The sequence below is a fragment of the Rutidosis leptorrhynchoides genome, chromosome 4 (assembly GCF_046630445.1).
Source record: "Rutidosis leptorrhynchoides isolate AG116_Rl617_1_P2 chromosome 4, CSIRO_AGI_Rlap_v1, whole genome shotgun sequence".
In the NCBI taxonomy this organism is placed as follows: domain Eukaryota; kingdom Viridiplantae; phylum Streptophyta; class Magnoliopsida; order Asterales; family Asteraceae; genus Rutidosis; species Rutidosis leptorrhynchoides.
Genome location: NC_092336.1, coordinates 588370876 through 588390466, shown reverse-complemented (window position 1 = coordinate 588390466; position 19591 = coordinate 588370876). Strand labels below are relative to the sequence as shown.

The 19591-nt window shown below is 30.8% G+C and overlaps 1 protein-coding gene across 1 annotated transcript; it reads left to right on the top strand.

Annotated features, from left to right (window-relative positions):
- The first annotated feature begins 719 nt into the window (after positions 1–719).
- LOC139842899 (uncharacterized) lies at positions 720–1442 on the top strand. The gene has a single exon (XM_071832997.1). The coding sequence runs from the start codon at positions 720–722 to the stop codon at positions 1440–1442; it is 723 nt and encodes a 240-aa protein (XP_071689098.1).
- The last annotated feature ends 18149 nt before the right edge of the window (positions 1443–19591 follow it).

Here is a 19591-nt window from a genome sequence, read left to right as displayed (position 1 = left end):
TTTAAAATTTTTGAGATTCAACATTACAGACTTTACTTATCGTGTCGGAAACATATAAAGATTAAAGTTTAAATTTGGTCGGAAATTTTTGGGTTGTCACATATTTATTGAGCGGCTACCGTGGAGCGGATTAAAGCAGGGGCGGATCTACCTTATCACCACTGGTGCCAGTGCAACCAGTGAATTTCGTCAAAATACTACTATTTTACTATACTCTACGAACATATGAAAGGAAAAGAAAAGCTTTGATGGCATTTTAATGGAGGTTTTGTTATGCAGAAATGGGGAAAGAGGTTGAGTGAGAAAACTAACTCGGGCCCAATCACACATCTGTCATATAATTTTGTACATAAAACCTTTTAGTTTGATTAAAAAGTCTATTTTAGTCCCTTAGGCCATATGTAATGGACCGTGACTAGCAACCGCCAGCCACCGCCACTGCCTCACCCCATTACCAGCCAACCATGAAAGGGCCTGCCAGTAGGTCCTGCAACAGCTCTAACGGACCACTGGTGGGGCCCACTCAATTTTTATTTTATTTTTCTTTTTCTTTTTCCAACGGCTACTTGATTTTTTTTTTCCTTTTACACTTTTACTCTATATATATAAACACATACTACACAAACATAATCACACACTCATACTACACTTTCAATTTTATTCAATGTCAAACACTCTCAACCTTCAATTCATATTTTCACAAAAAAAAAAAAAATCAAATGGTATTGGAAGATTTATTACTTTCTGAGAGCGAAAGCGAGAATAGCGTGACGGATAGTGATAGCGAAGAGTCCGATTCTGATGAAGATTTAATTCAAGAAGGTTACAACACGCTTAACTTACTCGATTCGCTTGATGCAATGGACGAAGAAGATGAGGCTCGAAATTCTCGTACAATTATTAGAAGACGCCGGTTACAAAGAGATCGTATTGATACCGGTAATCGTTTGTACAATGACTATTTCTCGGATAATCCAACATTTTCTGGTGATTATTTTCGAAATCGATACCGAATGAGTAAGTCATTGTTTATGTGTATTGGTCATGCTATTCTATCGTATGATTCTCAACCGAGACCCGATTATTTTAAACATTTTGATCAACGTTACAATGCAACCGGTCAACTCGGTTTCAATATTTTTCAAAAGTGTACATCGCCCATACGTCAATTGGCGTATGACATTGCACCTGATGCATTCGATGAGTATTTACACATGGGCGCATCAACATCTCATGGTTGTTTAAAGAATTATTGCAAATGTATTATTCATATGTTTTCGCGAGAATATTTAAGGAAACCAACTGAAGAAGATGTTCGTCGATTGCATGCCAAACATTTGGAGATGCACGATTTTTTGGGTATGTTAGGTAGTCTCGATTGCATGCACTGGGCTTGGAAAAATTGTCTAGTTGCGTGGCAAGGGCATTACCACAGGACATGAAGCGACCCGTCCTAATCCATAAGGACGAATACAATAACATATGGTTACATTGCGAGGTATTTGACCTCTATATGATACATTTTTACAAACATTGTATTCGTTTTAAAAGACAAACATTCATTACATCGAAAGTTGACAGGCATGCTGTAACACCCGTGTTACATCCGTCCCACATCGGTTGGAGAGGGGAACGAAGCATGCCTTATAAGGGTGTGGAGACCTTTCCTAGCATGACGCGTTTTGGGACCACAAGCGCAGCAGATCTCATAAGAACTCTGCAGTTAAACATGCTCAGGCTAGAGCACTACTAGGATGGGTGACCTCCTGGGAAAGTGCTCGTCGTGTGTGGTTGCCAAGAAAAATCCGTGCGCCTACGGGCAAAGCGGACAAATATCATGCTACGGGGAACGTGTTACCTGGGATATTACAGATGGTATCAGAGCCAGACCCCGAACCAAACGTGCACAGCGAGGACGCTGTGTCCCATTAGGGGGGAGGATTGTAACACCCGTGTTACATCCGTCCCACATCGGTTGGAGAGGGGAACGAAGCATGCCTTATAAGGGTGTGGAGACCTTTCCTAGCATGACGCGTTTTGGGACCACAAGCGCAGCAGATCTCATAAGAACTCTGCAGTTAAACATGCTCAGGCTAGAGCACTACTAGGATGGGTGACCTCCTGGGAAAGTGCTCGTCGTGTGTGGTTGCCAAGAAAAATCAGTACGCCTACGGGCAAAGCGAACAATATCATGCTACGGGGAACGTGTTACCTGGGATATTACACATGCATACCATTTCATAATATCCAAACTATAAATGACCTAATCTGTCATTTACTTAATAATCTTGTTGAAATCAACTACTCGAATGCAACGTCTTTTGAAATATGCCATGAATGACTTCAAGTAATATCTTTAAAATGAGCAAATGCACAGCAGAAGATTCCTTTCAAACCTGAAAATAAACATGCTTTAAAGTGTTAACCAAAAGGTTGGTGAGTTCATTAGTTTATCATAATCGATTATTTCCAAAATTTTAATAGACCACAAGATTTTCATTTCCATTTCATATAAACATACATCTCATATCAGGTATTTCGCACTGCATAGAGATAAAAATCATTCATATGGTGAACACTTGGTAATCGACCTTAACAAGATGCATATAGAATATCCCCATCATTCCGGGACTCCCTTTGGAGATGATAAATTCGAAGTACTAAAGCATCCGGTACTTTGGATGGGGCTTGTTGGGCTAGATAGATCTATCTTTAGGATTCGCGTCAATTAGGGTGTCTGTTCCCTAATTCTTAGATTACCAGAATTCGATTTCGATAATCCAACCATAGAATGTAGTTTCGATTACTTGTGTCTATTTCGTAAAACATTTATAAAAGCATCGCATGTATTCCCAGTCCCAAAAATATATTGCAAAAGCATTTAAAAAGGGAGCAAATGAAACTCACAATACTGTATTTTGTAGTAAAAATACATATGACTACATTGAACGATGCAAGGTTGGCCTTGGATTCACGAACCTATATTAAGTATATATATATATTTATATAATGGTCAATATCTGTCTAACAATTAAGGTCAAGTCATAGTGTATCACAATCCTAATGCTCGAGATTATCATGCGAAAGTCAACAAAAGTCAATTTGACCCTAAAATGTCTTCCAAAATTTATACACGTTTATTATATAATTTAAATAGTCATTTTATATATATAAATATATTTATCAGATTTTATTAGAGTAAATAAGATAAATCATTTATTAATAAATAAAAATTTATATTAAAATTTATATATGATAAAATATACTTTTATATATCTTAAGTAATAAAATTTATAAAGTTCGCTTAATATCATAAAAATATAGTGATATGTATTATTAATGTAATTATATTACGTGTGGTAAAATATCTTTGTATCACATATTCATTTTATAAAATAATAATTCTATTCAAATTGATAATTTTTAATAATAATAATACTAAAATGATAATAATAATGATATTTTATAATAACAATGATATTTCTATTAAAATGATAATTTTTAATAAAAATGATAGTTTTAATATTAACGATACATTAATAATAATGATAATAATAATTTTTAATAATATAATTTATCTTAATAATATTTATTATATATATATATATAATTATTATAATAAGAATAGTAATAATAATAATATTTTATAAAAATAAACCTATCAAAAATGATAATTTTTAATAATAACCCTATAATGATAATGAAAATGATATTTTTATTAGAAATGATAATTTTAACAAAAGTGATAATTTTAATATTAATGATACTTTTAATTGTAATAATAATGATAAAAATAATAATTTAATAGTTTTTATTAAAATGTAAACTATTAATAATAACTATAGTAATAATGATAATAATAACAATTTTAAAGATAATACCTATATTGATAACGATAATGATGATGATAATAATAATAATAATAATAATAATAATAATAATAATAATAATAATAATAATAATAATAATAATAATAATAATAATAATAATAATAATAATAATAATAATCAGATAATAATAACGACGATAATAATAATCATATTAATACTAAAATTAATAATAATTCAGTTGACTATAACTTTTAATCCGTTCAACGAAAACTTACGACTTCTAAATGAAAAGTTATTAATTTTTCGACATATTTTCAACGACATGCATATCATATACCTTATATCAATAATATATGTATTAAATTCGTGATTCATCATACACTATTTAACGACAAAATTAAATATACAAGCATGCATAATCAAAAATACTCGAGCACTAGTATACACCATTAATATATAAAAGATAACATATGAGTGCTCACGTATCAATATTGAGATTCAATATTGCAGGAAATTATGTAGACGCAACGGAGATGATAAACACTAGTTTGACTTCACAAGCTATACCCCCGAACCATACCCATAACCTCCATAGCTATAACCCATAATTTCCTTAGCTCTATCCCGTTTGAAAAACCCGTTTTGAAAAACATGCGATCAGAACCTCGTCGTAGTATTTTATGTATAAATAATAATAATACTAATACTACTAATAATAAGATTAATAATAATATTAATCTTAATAATACTAATAATAATATAAATAATAATAATAATAATAATAATATATTTAATAATGTAAGTAATAATACTACGGAGTAATATTGATATGTGTGTGTGATTAAGCCTGAACTCGCTCGAATTTATAGAACTTGCCTGACCCAGCATGCCATGCGATCGCATGGTTCCATGGTGCTTTTCCCATGCGATCGCATGGGTCGACTTTACAGCTATGATTGTTTAACTTATATTACCGACACACGTTTTTATTTATATATAATATTTAATCTTTATAATTAATTAAATATTATATTTAATTCTCGTGCATAGTGGACTGGTAATTTTAGTTCCAATGACTCGTACGTTGTCGCTTGACCAAAGTCCCGGTTTCGATTTCTCAAACGCATTTTTGTACGCTTAGAAAACTAGCGTTTTACGTTTCGTGATGTGTACCTTTAACAAAAATATAGAATTAGCTTATCAATAACTAAATCATTCGAAGTGTAACATGAATGTTAGAGTGTTTTAGTCATTAGCTTTTATAAATCAACGTCTTGTTATATATATATATATATATATATATATATATATATATATATATATATATATATATATATATATATATATATATATATATATATATAGTATTATTTTAACTCAAAACGTTTTATAATTAACTTAATATTAAATTTTGTTACATTGAAAATATATATATATATATATATATATATATATATATATATATATATATATATATATATATATATATATATATATATATATATATTCATTTCGAAATATAAATTTGAAATATTTATCTAACAATATAATATATAGTTTTTCAAAACTATTTATATTTCAAAGTTTAATATTATTTAAAAATCATTTTGAAATTATTTTAGTAATACTCTTATCTTTTTGAAACAATAAAATATATTTACAAATTTATAATACAAGCTTTAATTAAGTTCTTTAAAATTCATAAACAAGTTATCTTTATACAGTGTTTTAATAATAAAGTTCTTTTTATACCAAAAACGTTTTAATACGTTTGAAACTAAATCAAATAAATATCATAATTTGTTTTTGCAAAGTTAAATATATTTTAGGAATCATTTCGTTAAAAGGTTAAAATAATAGAAATCGTTATATCATAAAATGTTTTAGAAAATAAGTTTCAGGTTTTTAAATTATCGTTTGATGAAGAAGCGTGGGATAAAGTTCAATAGTTAGATAAACGTATGAAATCATTTTAATGTGAAACATCAATATCTATTCTAAGTTATCTGTATTCCATAACATTAATTTCACCTTAAATAATATGAAAGTTAAATAGTTATCTTATCAAAAGTCACGAGACAATTATTGTAAAGCATGAATTGGGGATTAAACAAAAATTTCCACTAATTTGTCTAATCCTCTATAATTGACACATATGTTCTTACTTGTAAATCACTTTTCCATTTTTCCGAATATTGTTAAAACGGACAGATTTCTTAAATCACAGTGGACCTCACAACAGAGACCCGTAATCATATCACAATGTATCTGATAATTCAATCATTTGATATTATCTTATAATCTCGTCGATAAATATAATAAACTTATATTGAAACAAATACGTTCATGTAAAGTATTATACATCTAATACTTTGTTAACGTTTTCAATTAATATAACTATATGTTATATATACATATCTATACACATAAATGTTCGTGAATCAGCGAGCACGGTCAAAGGGTAATTGATTACATGAATGTAGTTACAAAATTTTTAGGACTCAACATTACAGATTTTGCTTATCGTGATACCTTTTCAGACCTATTGCCGATACTAAGTAGCAGTCAAAAAATTGTATCCATTTTTCATGATATTATGCATGGATCAGATATATCATGGCGAATTCTTCAGAACGAAAACATATAAAGATCAAGTTTAAATTTGGTCAAAAATTTCCGGGTTGTCACGGGACAGATCACGAAGGACCAACAATAATGCTATAGTCGGTTGCGTCCTACGATATGTGGATTTGGCATGCTTTCTTTGGTCCAGCGGGTTCGAACAATGATATTAATGTTCTTAATGAATCGGATTTTTTCGAAGATTTATTGGATGGTCGAGCTCCGGAGGCCCGTTACACTATCAACGGGCACGAATTTACAAAAGGGTATTACTTGGTAGATGGCATATACCCATAATGGGCAACACTTGTCAAGTCGTTTAAATGTCCAATTGAGCTAACAAATGTAAAGTTTAAACGTTTTCAAGAAGCCGCGAGAAAAGACGTGGAACGAGCTTTCGGTGTTGTAGTGACCGGAAATTTCCGACCAAATTTAAACCTAATCTTTATATGTTTCCGACAAGATAAGCAAAGTCTGTAATGATGAGTGTCAAAAAGTTTGAACTGTTTCATATATTCAAATGACCTTCGACTGCTCTCGACGATTCACGAACAATTAATTGTAAATTTCGTTGTGTGTATGTATATATAAATAATAATTCGAAATATAATTTGATGTACTATATGTTATTGTTATTAAAAATTAATAAAAATAAAAATAGGATATTATAATAATTTTTATTTAAAATATATATATATATATATAAATAAATAAAGTATATTAAAAATAAATATTAGATGGCTGTAATACTCGTTTGATGTTCCGATTAATATTAAGCAAATTAAAATCAACTGATGTGATTTTAAAATAAAACGATGATCCGAAAATGAGTTTTACAAATTATAGACTTATTAAAAGTGTATTTAGGAACTATTGGTTGAATATTAAAACTTGATATGTTTTACTTGGGGTTGGGAGTGGGTAATTAATGTAATTTTCATTTAATAGTTAATGATCGAATTTTATACCATAATGACTGGAATAAATAAATATAGTCAATATAAAAATTTAGGATTTTTCTGTAGACTTTTTATCCGCCACTGAGTAACAACGGACCTTGATATACTTTCCCTATTAGAGTGTCGGTAATAAAGGATGGCTACTCTGTTCCTTTCACATGTTTATACTTCAATTAATTATTTATTATTATTATATTATTATTTTTATTAGACGACGCTTTTTCTTTTTAATATCTCTATGTCTATCAATCTATATCTCTTAGTTATATTTACATACATATGCATCATACAATCCACCCCACTTTTCTTTTTCTGTTTCTGTATGATTAAACCCATTAACTTATATGCTCAATTGCTATAGCATGTTCTACTTTAAAAAAAAATCATCATCATCATTCCATGATTATTAAGCTACTACTAATTCTTTCATTCTTATATTTTGTTCCGGTTACAAACATCACAAACCATTTACGATTACCAACACCATGAAACCTTCAATGGATACAACCACCATCATCATCAACAAAGAACCCAAAACCCGGTTACGAGATACTAACCATCGTTGAACATCACTTACATCATAAACCCAACACCACGTACTCAATTTTTCTGTTTTCTGTGACCATCGAAGTACCATAAGACGGCTACAAATTCGTCAACCACTTCACCGTAAGCAACCACCATCATTATAATACTCACCACCATTGATCTCCATCGACACCCACTTCAAACCCTCATCACCTTGAAACGTCCATCATCACCCCGGAGATCGTAACCACCACCGAGTACAATCACCATGAACTACCACATATCCTTCTCTCTCTATATCTCTCCTAATGATATTCGAAATCACCACCAATCCCTTGCTTCCTCTCTTCTTCTTTTACGGTCGCAACCAACTACAACCCACCACCCTATATTTTTCTCTCTCTTCTTTCTCTCTAAATTATGTGATTAAAATCACCTGAAGTCCATCTGTTTACAGCTTAACTGCTGCTGCTATAACCCTTTCTTTATTTTTCTCCTGCTCGTATACTTCTGCCATAGTATACGTATCTGCTACAGCGAATGTGATGAGCATACAATGATGATGATAATTCTATATAAATAACGAAGTGAAGATAATAAAACGAGGAAGAAGATATTGATATAATGATCATGGTGATGATACAGTGGAGACGTACGATGAGGAGGTTAATGAGATGATGAAGATGAGTCGAAACTTGTTTTGATGGCTGCTGCTGTGTTTTCTGATTTGGTTATGCAGCGATGACAAGGATATAAATAAAGGTGGGGTTTTACAAATTTAATGATGATTGATGATGAATTATTGATTAGGGCACGCGTTCTTTTTATTTATTTATGTTTCCGCTTTCACGATTTGAATTACCAGATCCAAAGATCCACTAAGATTACTTGGGCTGTTATGATCTAGTGTTTCATATTTGGGCTACCAAGTTCTTTTATTGTTGGGCTGTGTTTTTTTGAATTGTTGGGCCGAAACAAAACCGATCAGGTTAAATACAATCATGGATGAATATAAATCAGAAATGAAAAGAGTGGATGGATGGTTAAGATGTTGTGATAGGAGAGCGAGAGGTCCTGGGTTCAAACCCAGGCAACTACTGTATTCTTTTTATTATAAAAAGTGTTGTTGGGCCGAAGTTTCATAGCTAGGCCGAAATTCTTCTGTTGGGTCAAACTTCAATCAGTTTACATCATGGGCCGAGAGGTTGGGCTGATAGGATGAGATATATATATTTGGTTACAAATATATTCAGAAAATTAGAGATGGAGGAATGGTTTGAGTTGTGTTAGGGTATTCGAGAGGTCACGGGTTCGAACCCGGTATATGGCTTTTTGTTTTCGAAAACCTCATTATTTAAGGTAGTACTTAATAATTTTTAATATTTCATTATTATTATTATTATTTCATTTTTGTGAACATAATACAAATTACCATCATAAATATTATTATTAGTATCATATAATAAATTAGTAGTATTAATATTGTTATTATCAACAAATGTATTAGTAATAAAATCATTATATTGGATAATATGATTATTAGTATGGTTATAACTAAACTTATTATCATTATTATCATTAGTAGTAAAATTGTTATATTCATAGTTATTATTAGTAGTACTACAAATAAATATTTTTATATAAAAAAATACATTACGAGAATATTAATATCACATATCACTATAATTCTATTATTAATAAGATATTAACTAAACTATATATCAAATACAACAATTAATATTTACACACTATATATATATATATATATATATATATATATATATATATATATATATATATATATATATATATATATATATTTCATATATAAACTCCAATATAAATTATTATTATTAATATGTTATAATAAAAGATAAACACTAGTTAAATTAAATATATCTACATCTGTATAACAAATAATTTAACAAGTACATTATTAAAATAATATATATTTATTCAATTACGATTATGTGTTTTAATATATATATATAATTGATATAGGTTCGTGAATCCGAGGCCAACCCTACTTTTGTTCAATGTCGTCATATGTATTTTTACTACAAAATACAGTATGGTGAGTTTCATTAATCCCTTTTTAAATGCTTTTGCAATATATATTTTTGGGACTGAGAATACATGCGCTGTTTTTTATAACTGTTTTACGAAATAGACACAAGTAATTGAAACTACATTATATGGTTGAATTATCGAAATCGAATATGCCCCTTTTATTAAGTCTGGTAATCTAAGAATTAGGGAACAGACACCCTAATTGACTCGAACTCTAAAGATAGATCTATCGGGCCCAACAAGCCCCATCCAAAGTACCAGATGCTTTAGTACTTCGAAATTTATATCATGTCCGAAGGAGGATCCCAGAATGATGGGGATATTCTTATATGCATATTGTGAATGTCGGTTACCAGGTGTTCAATCCATATGAATGATATTTTTATCTCTATGCATGGGACGTATGTTTATGAGAATTGGAAATATGAAATCTTGTGGTCTATTAAGATTATGAAATGATTATATATGTTAAACTAATGAACTCACCAACCTTTTGGTTGACACTTTAAAGCATGTTTATTCTCAGGTACGAAAGAAATCTTCCGCTGTGCATTTGCTCATCTTAGAGATATTACTTGAAGTCATTCATGACATATTTCAAAAGACGTTGCATTAGAGTCGTTGAGTTCATCAAGATTAATATTAAGTCAATTATAGTAAGATATATTACAAAATGGTATGCATGTTGTCAACTTCCGATGTAATGAAATATTGTCTTTTCAAAAACGAATGCAGTGTTTGTAAAATGTATCATATAGAGGTCAAGTACCTCGCGATGTAATCAACTGTTGTGAATCATTTATAATCGATGTGGACTTCGTCCGGATGGATTAAGACGGGTCTTTACAGTTGGTATCAGAGCGGTGGTCTTAGCGAACCATGTCTGCATTAGTGTGTATAACTGATAAGTCGTTAGGATGCATTAGTGAGTCTAGACTTCGACCGTGTCTGTATGTCAAAAGTTTTGCATATCATTTCGTGTCGAAAATTACCTGCTTATCATTCTTAAAGAATCACTTGCTTATCATCCTTAGTCTAGACACATCTTATTGCATTGATTGCATGATTAGTGTATAGACAAAATTCATATCGTAGCATATCTGCTATTTCATATCTTAGCGTATCTGTTATTGTTACCTTTGCCTGACAGCTTTCGTAGATTCCTCCGTAACTTATGGGATTTTAGTATTATATATGCATATGTAAATTATGTATTGCAGGGTACTAATCTACATCCTATAATCTATTTCTTATCGAAAATCCTTCATCTGATCGTACGAGATGAATCCCTCAACCAGTTCGAGTCCCTCAGATTTCGATAGTTATTCTGATAGTTATTCCGACAGCTATTCCGATATGGATTTCCACTCGAACTCCGAAAGCAGTATAACCAGAATGAATCAACCAATCAGCCATCCTCAATTCATCTGATGAGTTCGTAGTCGACTTAAACAATGGAGACGCGAAGAAGGCGACCCTTTCCATCCACCAAATTGCCCTCTTGGTGATGAACCTGAAGCACTCACCGGCGAACCAATCCGAAACACTATTTTCACTCTCATTACCCGAATATCTCGCCATGATTATATTCTATCTAAAAATTCTAAACCTTATACATCCACTCGTTCCGGCCGACAATCATCCCGGAATAATAGAAGAAGTCAACGAGCGTCGCACCCGAGTTTCAGCCTGGAAGAATATGGTGCAAAACTTACCAGCTTTAGCAACATCCGCATCCCACACCTCAACATCACAATCTGTTCCACGAACATCAACATCATACGCACCATAGATACCAAGGAGTACCAACAGCAATTAACAATGAAGTATTGAACCATAACTTCATTAATATTCTGCGAAGAATATGTGGATCCTAATAATTAACGATGAAGTATTGATCCATAACTTCATTAATATTATGCGAAGAATATGTGGATCCTAATAGTTTAGATATTACTTATTCTAACTCAAACCGAAAATCAAATGAGTCTAATATTATAATGACTCATTAAATCCATGATTACATCTGAAGAAAATATATATGTATATATGTTTTCATAAAGATTGTAATTAAAAGTTCTTTTGTATAAACTGTTAATGATGAAAATATTTTTAACGGGTAGGTAATACTCGAGAAATATTTAGATTTCACATTAATAAGTTACACTGTAAAATCTTCGAATCTGATTCAACAGTCATTCACTATTCTACTTACATCCACAGATATACGAATTCGTTCACCACAGAATAACCATTTTCATTCGAATTCATATTTGGATTTTGACTTACCAGAATCCAACAAGTGGCATAATGAAGAAAACATTGGACAAAATAAAATATGTTAGAAACAAACGAATTAACTAATTGAAATTTTGTTAAGAATCCACGCTAACAGTTCCTAGCTAACTGATTACATTTTATTTATCGCAATTTAATTATCGCAATTTTATTTATCGTCATTTAATTTCTGTATTTACTTTAAGCACTTTATTTATCGTCATTTAATTTCTGTTATTTATTTTACGCACTTTAAATATCGGGACATGTATACAAGGTTTTGACATATCATATCGACCCATCTATATATATTATTTGGAATAACCATAGACACTCTATATACAGTAATGCGGGAGTTAGCTATACAGGGTTGAGGTTGATTCTATAATAATATATATAGTTTGAGTTGTGATCGAGTCTGAGACGTATACGGGTCACGACACGTATTAATTAATTTGAATATTATATAATAAACTATATATGAATCATTGGATTGTTAACTGTGGACTATCGACTGTGGACTAATAATATTGGATAATTAAAATGAATTAAAATATTGATTATAACATATGAAACTAAACAATTCTTCAAGTTTGCCACTTGATTTTAAATCTCATTTGTATTTTGACGATTACAATCTGCGTTCAAATTTTTCATAATTCTTGAAAATACCTCAATCGAGAGGATGAACCAACCGCACTTCATCTACGGAAGAAAAGAATTATGCATATAATTATGCATCTGAAAACACTTGGAACCTGAGTAAACGTTTAACACATATCTGTTCTAGCTCCTTTGGCATTGTTATTACCGAAAATAACTTTGCAATTCCTTTTCAAATTAGCCAATTTTGTCACAGCTCCAGCAAGTCAACTTCGACTTTTCGTTTGAAACAACCTTATTATAACCTTGATATATATGCGCACTCTTTTATTGTTACCGGGGAACCTTTCATATACCACCATATTATCAGCATACGTACCAGCAACCTCGTTGCTCCTTGGCTTAAATATCTCTGATAAATCATTATATTTATTCATTGAAACCCTATCATATACTCATTCGCATCTTGTAACGAGAAACTGCCATACCAATTACCGGGAATCAGCAATCAGTACTTTGAAAACTCACAATATATCTACATCAACAGTTATATGTATAACATTTATCTCTTAGAATTATGATCTTTCATTCTGAAATTCTGAAAAGCACACAGTCTGCGAATTAATGCTCTGAATTTTGAAAAGTTGAATGAAGCAACAAAAACTGTAAATGACCTCAACAGCCAAAAGTTGATGATAAAGAATTGTATGTTGACAAAGCTCAGAAAAAGTTTGAAACTGAAAAATTGATTGAGCAAACTACGAAGGAGTCTCTGAATAGATCACAAGGACTAAACTTGTACATTAAGAATCTTGATGCCTCTGTTTCTGATGAATTCTTTAGCTAATACCTTGCTTCTGACTCCAACTCTTGCAGACAAATTTTCTTCACCATCCGTCGATATTAGAAATTCCAAGATATCATCGTATCTTTCATTATAAATATCCTCTATATTTCTGAAGATATTTTCATAACTGTTCTCATCTGAAATCATTAATCTCTTCGTACTATCAGTGCTACATCATATAGAAACTATTAGTTTCTATATTCTGTAAACTTTCGAGCTTAAAATATGAATATTATTGAAGTAATGTTGGGAACTGATGCATGAGTTAGTATAATATAATGACACTTGATCAACGTGATTATATTACAGTAAGTCATGCCGAGTTTCTAAATGGGACATGATGATTCACAGATTATAACGTCATCATGTGCCATGTTACATAACTCTTTTATTCTACTTAACTTTCGAACATATCAAGAAAATATATTCTTGATAGTTCCGTTCTCAGTGATTCTGGTAATTTGACAAATCAAATCGTGCGATTTCGATCTTTCTTGTTTAGGACATTAAGTTCATTCGAAACTCCATACCTATAAATTTTGGACCATTACTTGCAAAGAGAAAGCAAAAGAATAAAGCTCCGAAATGGAAATGGGGGTATAAATCGCAGCAAATAAAAGAGAGCATTTACTGTGGATGGCAATGATTATAGAATATAGAAGATGGGACCTTAAAATAGAAGAGAAAATATAAAGCCCAATAACAACACAGAGATTACAAACTGTGGATATTAATACGAATAGCAATATAAAGATATGGTATAATTAAAAATAGTATCACCTAAAGGTAATAGTAGAAGTAAACAGATTTTTCCGGTGGAAGATTGAAAAAAATGATAATTAGGAAAATATCAAGGATTAGAACTGGATTAAGCATTTTCACAACCTTTTGATGTATAAACTAAGAAAGAAAATATAGGAATGGCGAGAATAATGGAATGGAAGAGTTTAATTTATAATGGATATATAAGACGGAGTAATCATTGAAGATAACCGTATTTAATTATAAAGATTCTAATTTCCTTATTCGCCGAAGAATCAAATCTTTTAGGTTTCGAAGATTTTTTTTTTAAATCCCTTGCATTTCGGAATTCAACCAAGACAACGTCAAAGGTTAAGACGAAACTTTATTTATTCATCTCACTCTTTATGATAGCTTCGTTCGTGCTCTTCGAATAATCGAATTATTTTATTCAATAATGATAAAACTCTATTTATCAACTCATATTCGTCATGAAAACATTTTTATTATTAGCCATGACGACCTCACTCAAATTTCGGGACGAAATTTCTTTAACGGGTAGGTACTGTAGTGACCCGGAAATTTCCGACCAAATTTAAACCTAATCTTTATATGTTTCCGACACGATAAGCAAAGTCTGTAATGATGAGTGTCAAAAAGTTTGAACTGTTTCATATATTCAAATGACCTTCGACTGCTCTCGACGATTCACGAACAATTAATTGTAAATTTCGTTGTGTGTATGTATATATAAATAATAATTCGAAATATAATTTGATGTACTATATGTTATTGTTATTAAAAATTAATAAAAATAAAAATAGGATATTATAATAATTTTTATTTAAAATATATCTATATATAAATAAAGTATATTAAAAATAAATATTAGATGGCTGTAATACTCGTTTGATGTTCCGATTAATATTAAACAAATTAAAATCAACTGATGTGATTTTAAAATAAAACGATGATCCGAAAATGAGTTTTACAAATTATAGACTTATTAAAAATGTATTTAAGAACTATTGGTTGAATATTAAAACTTGATATGTTTTACTTGGGGTTGGGAGTGGATAATTAATGTAATTTTCATTTAATAGTTAATGATCGAATTTTATACCATAATGACTGGAATAAATAAATATAGTCAATATAAAAATTTGAGATTTTTCTGTAGACTTTTTATCCGTCACTGAGTAACAACGGACCTTGATATACTTTCCCTATTAGAGTGTCGGTAATAAAGGATGGCTACTCTGTTCCTTTCACACGTTTATACTTCAATTAATTATTTATTATTATTATATTATTTTTTTTATTAGACGATGCTTTTTCTTTTTAATATCTCTATATCTATCAATCTATATCTCTTAGTTATATTTACATACATATGCATCATACAATCCACCCTACTTTCCTTTTTCTGTTTCTGTATGATTAAACCCATTAACTTATATGCTCAATTGCTATAGCATGTTCTACTTTAAAAAAAATCATCATCATCATTCCATGATTATTAAGCTACTACTAATTCTTTCATTCTTATATTTTGTTCCGGTTACAAACATCACAAACCATTTACGATTACCAACACCATGAAACCTTCAATGGATACAACCACCATCATCATCAACAAAGAACCCAAAACCCGGTTACGAGATACTAACCATTATTGAACATCACTTACATCATAAACCCAACACCACATACTCAATTTTTCTGTTTTCTGTGACCATCGAAGTACCACAAGACGGCTGCAAATTCGTCAACCACTTCACCGTAAGCAACCACCATCATTTTAATACTCACCACCATTGATCTCCATCGACACCCACTTCAAACCCTCATCACCTTGAAACGTCCATCATCACCCCATAGATCGTAACCACCACCGAGTACAATCACCATGAACTACCACATCTCCTTCTCTCTATATATCTCTCCTAATGATATTCGAAATCACCACCAATCCCTTGCTTCCTCTCTTCTTCTTTTACGATCGCAACCACCTACAACCCACCACCCTATCTTTTTCTCTCTCTTCTTTCTCTCTAAATTATGTGATTAAAATCACCTGAAGTCCATCTGTTTATAGCTTAACTGCTGCTGCTATAACCCTTTCTTTATTTTTCTCCTGCTCGTATACTTCTGCCATAGTATACGTATCTGCTACAGCGACTGTGATGAGCATACAATGAAGATGATAATTCTATATAAATAACGAAGTGAAGATAATAAAACGAGGGAGAAGATATTGATATAATGATCATGGTGATGATACAGTGGAGACGTACGATGAGGAGGTTAATGAGATGATGAAGATGAGTCGAAACTTGTTTTGATGGCTGCTGCTGTGTTTTCTGTTTTGGTTATGCAGCGATGACAAGGATATAAATAAAGGTGGGGTTTTACAAATTTAATGATGATTGATGATGAATTATTGATTAGGGCACGCGTTCTTTTTATTTATTTATGTTTCTGCTTTCACGATTTGAATTACCAGATCCAAAGATCCACTAAGATTACTTGGGCTGTTATGATCTAGTGTTTCATATTTGGGCTACCAAGTTCTTTTATTGTTGGGCTGTGTTTTATTGAATTGTTGGGCCGAAACAAAACCGATCGGGTTAAATACAATCATGGATGAATATAAATCAGAAATGAAAAGAGTGGATGGATGGTTAAGATGTTGTGATAGGAGAGCGAGAGGTCCTGTGTTTAAACCCAGGAAACTACTGTATTCTTTTTATTATAAAAAGTGTTGTTGGGCCAAAGTTTCATAGCTAGGCCGAAATTCTTCTGTTGGGCCAAACTTCAATCAATTTACATCATGGGCCGAGAGGTTGGGCTGATAGGATGAGATATATATATTTGGTTACAAATATATTCAGAAAATTAGAGATGGAGGAATGGTTTGAGTTGTGTTAGGGTATTCGAGAGGTCACGGGTTCGAACCCGTTATATGGCTTTTTGTTTTCAAAAACCTCATTATTTAAGGTAGTACTTAATAATTTTTAATATTTCATTATTATTATTATTTCATTTTTGTGAACATAATACAAATTACCATCATAAATATTATTATTAGTATCATATAATAAATTAGTAGTATTAATATTGTTATTATCAACAAATGTATTAGTAATAAAATCATTATATTGGATAATATGATTATTAGTATGGTTATAATTAAACTTATTATCATTATTATCATTAGTAGTAAAATTGTTATATTCATAGTTATTATTAGTAGTACTACAAATAAATATTTTTATATAAAAAAATACATTACGAGAATATTAATATCACATATCACTATAATTCTATTATTAATAAGATAGTAACTAAACTATATATCAAATACAACAATTAATATTTACACACACACACACACACACACACACACACACACACACACACACACATATATATATATATATATATATATATATATATATATATATATATATATATATATATATATATATTTCATATATAAACTCCAATATAAATTATTATTATTAATATGTTATAATAAAAGATAAACACTAGTTAAATTAAATATATCTACATCTGTATAACAAATAATTTAACAAGTACATTATTAAAATAATATATACTTATTCAATTACGATTATGTGTTTTAATATATATATATAATTGATATAGGTTCGTGAATCCGAGGCCAACCCTACTTTTGTTCAATGTCGTCATATGTATTTTTACTAAAAAATACAGTATGGTGAGTTTCATTAATCCCTTTTTAAATGCTTTTGCAATATATATTTTTGGGACTGAGAATACATGCGCTGTTTTTTATAACTGTTTTACGAAATAGACACAAGTAATTGAAACTACATTATATGGTTGAATTATCGAAATCGAATATGCCCCTTTTATTAAGTCTGGTAATCTAAGAATTTGGGAACAGACACCCTAATTGACGCGAACTCTAAAGATAGATCTATCTGGCCCAACAAGCCCCATCCAAAGTACCGGATGCTTTAGTACTTCGAAATTTATATCATGTCCGAAGGAGGATCCCGGAATGATGGGGATATTCTTATATGCATATTGTGAATGTCGGTTACCAGGTGTTCAATCCATATGAATGATATTTTTGTCTCTATGCATGGGACGTATGTTTATGAGAATTGGAAATATGAAATCTTGTGGTCTATTAAGATTATGAAATGATTATATATGTTAAACTAATGAACTCACCAAGCTTTTGGTTGACACTTTAAAGCATGTTTATTCTCAGGTACGAAAGAAATCTTCCGCTGTGCATTTGCTCATCTTAGAGATATTACTTGGAGTCATTCATGACATATTTCAAAAGACGTTGCATTCGAGTCGTTGAGTTCATCAAGATTAATATTAAGTCAATTATAGTAAGATATATTACAAAATGGTATGCATGTTGTCAACTTCCGATGTAATGAAAGATTGTCTTTTCAAAAACGAATGCAATGTTTGTAAAATGTATCATATAGAGGTCAAGTACCTCGCGATGTAATCAACTGTTGTGAATCGTTTATAATCGATGTGGACTTCGTCCGGATGGATTAGGACGGGTCTTTACAGGTGTTCTTCAAGGTCGTTGGGCAATACTAAAACACCCAGCAAGACCTTTTAGTATCAATAAAATACGTCGAATCATGTACACTTGTGTTATACTTCACAACATGATCACCGAAGACAACGAGCGCAACATATGCTACCTCGAAGAGGATTATCTCCGCGAACGAGACAACATGCCGCGACGTACTTGGATGGAGAGAGTTGAGCTCCAAGATCGGGTGGATCGAGAGATGCGAGATAAAAGAGCGCATCATGTCCTTCGCAGCAATTTGATCGAACACATTTGGACACTCCCGGATGATTATATTGTTCGAAACAATTAGCGTTATTTATTGTGTTTTTTTTTATTTATGTATTGTCTTTTATTTTTTAATTATGTAATGTTTTAAATTTTTATTAATGTAATGTTTTTAATTTTATTAAATAAATTGTTTTTTGTATTTATTTATTGTATTTAAGAAATATTTTTAAATTGGTTAAAGTTTGAAATAGAGTGTATGATTGTGAGTATTTAGTGAAAGGAAGGT